The 6,772-nt window shown below is 34.2% G+C and overlaps 1 protein-coding gene across 1 annotated transcript; it reads right to left on the bottom strand.

Moving 5' to 3' along the window:
- Nucleotides 1-495: 495 nt before the first annotated feature.
- LOC105046981 (chlorophyll a-b binding protein CP29.2, chloroplastic) lies at nt 496-4,164 on the bottom strand. The gene is given in 3 exon segments (XM_010925741.4): nt 496-1,047; nt 3,520-3,854; nt 3,857-4,164. Coding segments are annotated over 3 exon segments (861 nt in total). The 5' UTR covers nt 4,017-4,164; the 3' UTR covers nt 496-681.
- Between the last annotated feature and the right edge of the window lie 2,608 nt (nt 4,165-6,772).

The following is a 6,772-nucleotide window of genomic DNA, read 5'->3' as shown; positions in this document are numbered from 1 at the left end:
GTTGTTTGCAATGTTGGTGGGCTGACATACATTGAGAGGCATAGGAAACGAAATGGAAACATCACAAGGGATGTCCTACCATTTTACTAATCAAAAACTAGACAAGATGGACAATCGAGAGCTTATACTTGCCATGTACTCATCTGAATTCCTAATATTAGCAAATATATGGCTCTCCTTTTAGTTCACTCTCAAGAAAAAGAAAAAAAGAAAAGTGCACCAGCCAAACAAAAAATTCAAAATAATAAATAATATAGTCTTCATCTCACAATGCCATCGTCCCTCTTTGTTTTGCAGTTCTTCTTCAATGTCATAAATAATATAGATTTCATCTTCCCTCTTTGTTTTGCATTTCTTCTTCAATGTCATCTACATGCATAGATATTGACAAGGCACATTGTTGAGTTCTAATATTGATTCTAAGATTATCTAGAACAGTATAACTAAATAAACAAATATATGTACACATGTATTACATGCAAGACTTTAAGCACGTTTAAACAAGCATTTAATTATCTGAAGATATTTATACCATATCATCTGGAATTAAGCGTTCTTCAGGTCTGAAAATATAAGATTTACAAGGTGACACGGATCATGCAGTCACAAACTTGACAACCTCACAAAAATTACAACGAAGGGAATACAAGTGGATGGAGAAGAAGAGCATTAATTAGAACCTTAAGAGGAGGAGGAGAAGGTATCGAAGATGGTGGTGTGAAGTGGATCATTAAGATGGGTAACCCAGTTGTTGAGGGGACCCTTCCCGGTGGCAGCAGCTTGGACGGCAAAGCCCAGGGCGGCAACCATGGCGAGACGGGCGTGCTTGATCTCGGCGAGCTGCAGAGTGGCCTTCTTCTCAGGGTCAGACGCAAGGCCGAGGGGATCGAAGAACTTGCCACCTGGGTACAGCCTCTTCTCGGGGTCGAGCTCGGCGTTCCTCTGGAACTCGATGTAGCCGATCACAAGCACCTCAATCCATATCAGTGTAGTCATGGAGAAAGGGAGTGGTTGGCCGAGATAAGAGGACCCATTCTCCAGCTCTACCTGAAAGATTTCAAGCCAGTGTTTTGGTTCTTAAAATATTGTAATATCTTATTTGTGAAATGCTCCGAAGTTATCACTGTCATCTATAGTGTTATCACTGTTTATCAACTATTTTTGCATCCGTTAGTCTTGTTTTTAATCGATCACTGTTTTGAAATTTGGTAGAGACTTCACCTTTTCCTGGATTCCAAATATTCCCGAGGAGCAAATTTTTATGGAATGCTGAACTCGTGAAAATTATTGTAGAGATGGGGAAAAAAAAGAAAAAACATCAAATGGCAGTATCAAATTTGGAAGATTGAATCATTTCCATTATCTAAGAATATGAAGAAAGCTGAATATTCTATTATATCACGAAATTTAATGTTAATTTTATAAAATAGATACACATGGTACAGTTGCAGGGCATTTCTAAAATCTTGGAGATTTTAGGAGTAGATATGGGACCCCAAACTGCTAGAAAACTGATCAGTTGAGCTTTTTTGAGTTGCTCTAAGAAGATTTTAACTTAAATTATTGATACAAAATTCAAGCTAGTGATCTCGGTAGCTGATTCATCCAAAAATATTGCGCCTATTCCAATAAGTTGGGCAGTGCTTTGTTCTGTTTTTCCCCCCACTTTTCTATTATAAGGTTTCATCAAAAAAAAAAAAAGAGTGTCATAGGCAATTTTGGAGTGCTTCACTAACACCATAGGCCAATCTGTTGGGCCAGATGCAGCTAAACTTATCATTTTTGAGTCCAAGATTTAGACATTGACTCAATCCATTCCATGTGTCACTGTGCCCCTCAGGTTTTGTCTTAGGTCTAAGTTCAGAAGGTGCTAGTTCTGGATTTTTAATGACTACCAATCGGATCTAACGAATCTGTCAGGACCAAACATGTCTGGACCAATTTTCCCAAATTTATACTTGACATGGTTCTCAGGTTTGAATACGGATCAGATCTGAAACCAGCTGGTTGGACTTCAAATGCACTCAACTGGTGTAACCGATATAATCTCTTATTTCTCACTCATGCATCATATGGATAAGAAGTCATTGCATCAAATAAACTCATAGGATTAAATCAGTCTTAAGTGGGTCACTAATGCAGTGTTAGGTTGGGCCTTGTTGGCCCTTGGGCCCTGGACTTGGTCTTATGACTGGCCCAATTCCATCATCCTGGAGTGTGGAACGACTAACGCCACATTTGGTTCACTGAATGAGGAACGTAAAGGGGGATTCCAACTTCAAAGAGACAAACACGATTTATTTAGAGTCACAGTTCCTACTCAATACATAAACGAAATATTTGGTCGGTCTCATGAAAATGGAAATGAACAGTATTTTTGGTATGATCTAATTAACAATATTTATGAACTAAAATAATAACAAATGATAATTTTATATGAATCAATTATCAATGATCATAAAATATCAAATATTTACCTTATATACTAGCAAATGGGCATTATAAAATGCATGCGAAAGAAAAAATATAAATATAAACATAAATTTTTAAATGTTATTGTATAGAAAAGATAAAAATATCTTGGATAAATACTAAAAGTTGACAAAAATAAATAACTAAAATAAAAATAAATAAATAAAAAGAAATAAATAATAAAAACTAAAAGATTTTATTGAAAATAAAACTACAATACAAAATATTTATTAAATCATGTTATTACTAAAATGATAATTACTAATATAAAATGGAAGTAATATTAATGATATCATATTAAAGAAAGGTAAAAATGGAAATTTAAATTACAGAATAAGATCGAACACAAAAGATAAAAAGTATATTAGATAAATTTTAAAATTAATAAAAGAATTAATTAAAATAATAAATAACAAAATTATGAACTAAAAAAATATAAATAGTGAAACTAAAACTAAAGGTGCATTTGGTTAGCCATTAAAAAAGTATTTTTTTTACTTTTTGATTTTTAAAAAGTAAAAATTAAAAAACAATGTTTGGTAACATCATGAAAAGAAAAAATCAAAAATCAAAATAATTATTTTATATGCAAAGCAAAAATTTTTTGCTTTTTAAAATTTGCTATCTTGTTTTTTTTTTTTTTGCTTCCACACATCTAAAACACCAAACCAAAAAGTAGAGTCTGAATCTTTTTCTTCGTCGAGCTCTTCACCTCCCCACCCCTTTCTCCCTCCTTTTCTAAACTTTTTTTCTCATCGAGCTCTTCACCTGCTGTCTTAAATGTTGCTTTTTGCTTTATAGCAACGTATTTATCAAATATATTTTTTATTTTTTATTTTACTCAATAGTAAAAATAAAAAATATTTTTTAAAAATAAAAAATATAATCAAATGCATCCTAATTTTTTAACAAAGGAAAACCAAACTAAAAATAATATCAATTATATCTAATAATTAACATAAAATTGATTATATTCTAATACATAACTTGAATTAACAAGAGAATGGGAATTCTCTCCGTCATCCGAATGAAGGGTAGGTGTCTCACCTTTCCAGCATCCTGCCACGTTACGCCAGTGAGCCCCTCGACCGCGAGCGCGCCAAGCGTGGCCAGCATCGCCCACCGCCCATGGATGAGCTCGCACTCACGGAACCGCTGGAGCCCGAACACCTCCGTGTAGGGCTGCAGCGGGGTCGACTTCACGTCCGCGTTCTCGAACCGGGTTCCGATCACCTCCCCGGCCTGGTTCTTGGCAAGGTTCTGGTCCAGAGAATCGAGATCGAACTGGAGGTACTCGGCCGGTTTCCCCAGCCCGAACGGGTCGAATCCGTAGTCCCCCACCAGCGAACCGTCCAGCCACTCCGGGGCCTTGGCGCCCGGAACCAGAGCGGCCGGTCCGAGCCGGGCGACTTCTTCTTGGCCGCGGTCTTCTTCGCGCCACCGAACCCGAACCGGGCCTGGAACCGGCCCCCGGTCTTGGCCGGGTGGGAGTCGGGCAGCCGGGCGCCCAGAAACGGGGAGGTGGCCGCGGCTGTGGAGGCCATTTCTTACTTCTTCTGCTGCTCTCTTCTTTTTGTTTTCTCTCTTCACCAAATGAGAAGTGAGAAGGAGTTTAGTGGTGGTGTCGTTGGGCTCCCTTCTATTGAGATTTGGAGCGTGTGGTGGGTTGGTAGGGTGGCTGGGTTATCTTGGGGAGGGGAGATCGGATTGGTGGTGGGGAGATGGAGATCTATCTGACGGTTCTAAATCATGGGGCCTTATCTTTGCCTTATCTTCATGGTGACCTCGAGCAGGATTTCCTTCGCTGAGGTTTACACATGGCGTGTTTTGATTGGGTAAGCTGGCTCGTGAGTTTTGTGGTAGGAAACTGCCGATAGATGTGGACTTTAACATCCCGACTCACGAATCTTCTCAGCGCACCAAAAAAAAAAAAAAAAAAAAAAAAACGACTCACGGGAACCAAAGAGATTTTAGGTTGTCATTTAGCAGCTAGTGCCAACAAGTTCAGCACGCCTTCCGAGGCCCAACTGGGTGGGAAAAAAGAATACGCAATAGTTGGTCCACTCCGCTGGACAACAAAAATATTAGTTTTACTGCTACTACTACTCTCTCTCTCTCTCTCTATATATATATATCAAGAAATTCTCCGTGCACCGGTGGACAAAAATTGAGATGGAGCGCACCTCTTGAACGGATTGGGCCACATAGTTCAGAGGAAATGCCATTCCTTTTTGTTAATTGGGTCGTCTGGTATCGCAATTAATTATGAGAGCTGCACCAGTTTTAATGTTGCAGAAATTTAATATAGCTTAATTTTTTAAAAATTTAAAACCGATAAAAATATCATTTCCCTCCAAAATATCTTCTTAAATTTTATTTTGCTCATGCTTTGCCATTACGAAAGCTGCTTTTTTTCTCTCTTCTTTCTCGTTTCATTCAACTTCTGTCTATGAATTGAGGTGTCCAAAATTTTTTCTATAGCAAGCAGTATGCGTTTGAGATTATTGCTAACATCTTGCCTATTTTATTTTAAGACAATATATCATATCCATTAGGTATGTTTTTCTCTCTATTAATTTTTTCTTTTTTTTTGTAGATCCTTTATTATAATAGCTTCTTTGGTAGTTAAACAAAGTTAATACATTAGGTAGGTTGAAATGGAGCTTTTTTTGTGCTAATAGAATAAAAAGTAATATTACTAATACAAGAAGTCATAATAAGCAATGTAATATCATAGTAATTATCAAGAAATCATATAAGATATCAAAAAATAATATAAAATCTTTTTTTATATCATATAATATTTTTATCAAAAAATATAACTTTCTATTTCTTGATATGACATCATGTAACCTTATATGACTTTATATTTTGTCATATGATGGTTTTAGATGGTACATCACTTGATATAACTTAATATAAATTTATGTGAATATCAATGACTCCCTCTTGCTTAATAAAATTGTATAAATAATAGTTATGACTTCTACTTCTTAATAATAAAACATACTATTGGATGGTATGTTGAAATAGAATTTTTTTTTATATTAGTACAATAGAAAGTAATATTACTGATATAAGAAGTAATAACAAGTAACGTGATATCATAACAATTATTAAAAAGTTATATAATGCATCAAAAAGTAATATAAAAGTCTTTCTTTTGCATCCTATGACATCCTGATTAAAAAATATCTTTTTATTTCTTAGTATGACATCATGTAGCCTTATATGACTTTCTGTTTTGTCACATGATAATTTATAGGTATATATCACTTGACATGACTTAATATAAACTTGTATAAACATCAATGACTCCCTATTACTTAATAAAATTGCATGAATAATATAAGCTATGATTTATTTTTTTTAATGATAGTATATACTGTTGGATGGTATGATATCTTGTTAACTATTATGACTTCAAATTGTCTTATATGACTTTTTGATGTATTATTATGACTTTTTGTTTATGATATGATATTCATAAATTTAATATCAACTTTAATTGTATTATTATGACTTCTCATTGTATGTTATGATATACTATTATCTAATATGAATTCCTATTATTTCTTATTGCATGATATGATATCTAGTTATCTCATATGATGTTCTGTTAATTTTTCATGACTTGCATTTGTATTGTTTGACTTATTATGCCTTCTGTACAACTTATATAGAGATTGGTGCAACTGATCTTAAAATTATAGATCTGCAAAATATCTAAAATAATCAGTTGGGTACAGAGATTGCTGTAAATGATCTTAAAATTATTGACTCAAAAAATATCCAAAATGATCAATTAGATGAGACTGCTGGTGGTAGTTGTCTTAAAAATGAATCTTCTTCTGGTTTACAATATGCAGATAATTATAATATTGATCCTCATATTAGAATAGAGTTCGATTCAGTAACCGATATATATAATTTTTATAATATATACGCAAAGAGTAGATTTTTAAATCACAACCATATGCAGTAGGTCCAAAGCAAAAAGATAAGAGACATAGAACTGAAGAGAGAGCCAAAAAAGAATCTTTCATGTATAATCATACATAATATTGAATATTATCAGTTCCAGTACATGGGCCAAATGATATAATGCAAGCAAAAATTTTTAGATTCAAACTTCAAGCACCTAACATGTTGGAGTGAAGAAAAAATCTTGAAAAAAAATACTACAAGAAAAGAAAGTTTTTGCGATGAAATTATTTACGATGAAAATATTTCCATCACGACAATTAATCAGTATTTTTTTTACGACATAAAGTTATAAGATATTCATCATAAATAATAA

This window comes from Elaeis guineensis, chromosome 6 (assembly GCF_000442705.2).
Source record: "Elaeis guineensis isolate ETL-2024a chromosome 6, EG11, whole genome shotgun sequence".
NCBI lineage: Eukaryota > Viridiplantae > Streptophyta > Magnoliopsida > Arecales > Arecaceae > Elaeis > Elaeis guineensis.
The sequence above is the reverse complement of the archived record's forward strand: the minus strand, read 5'-3'. Positions and strand labels throughout refer to the sequence as shown.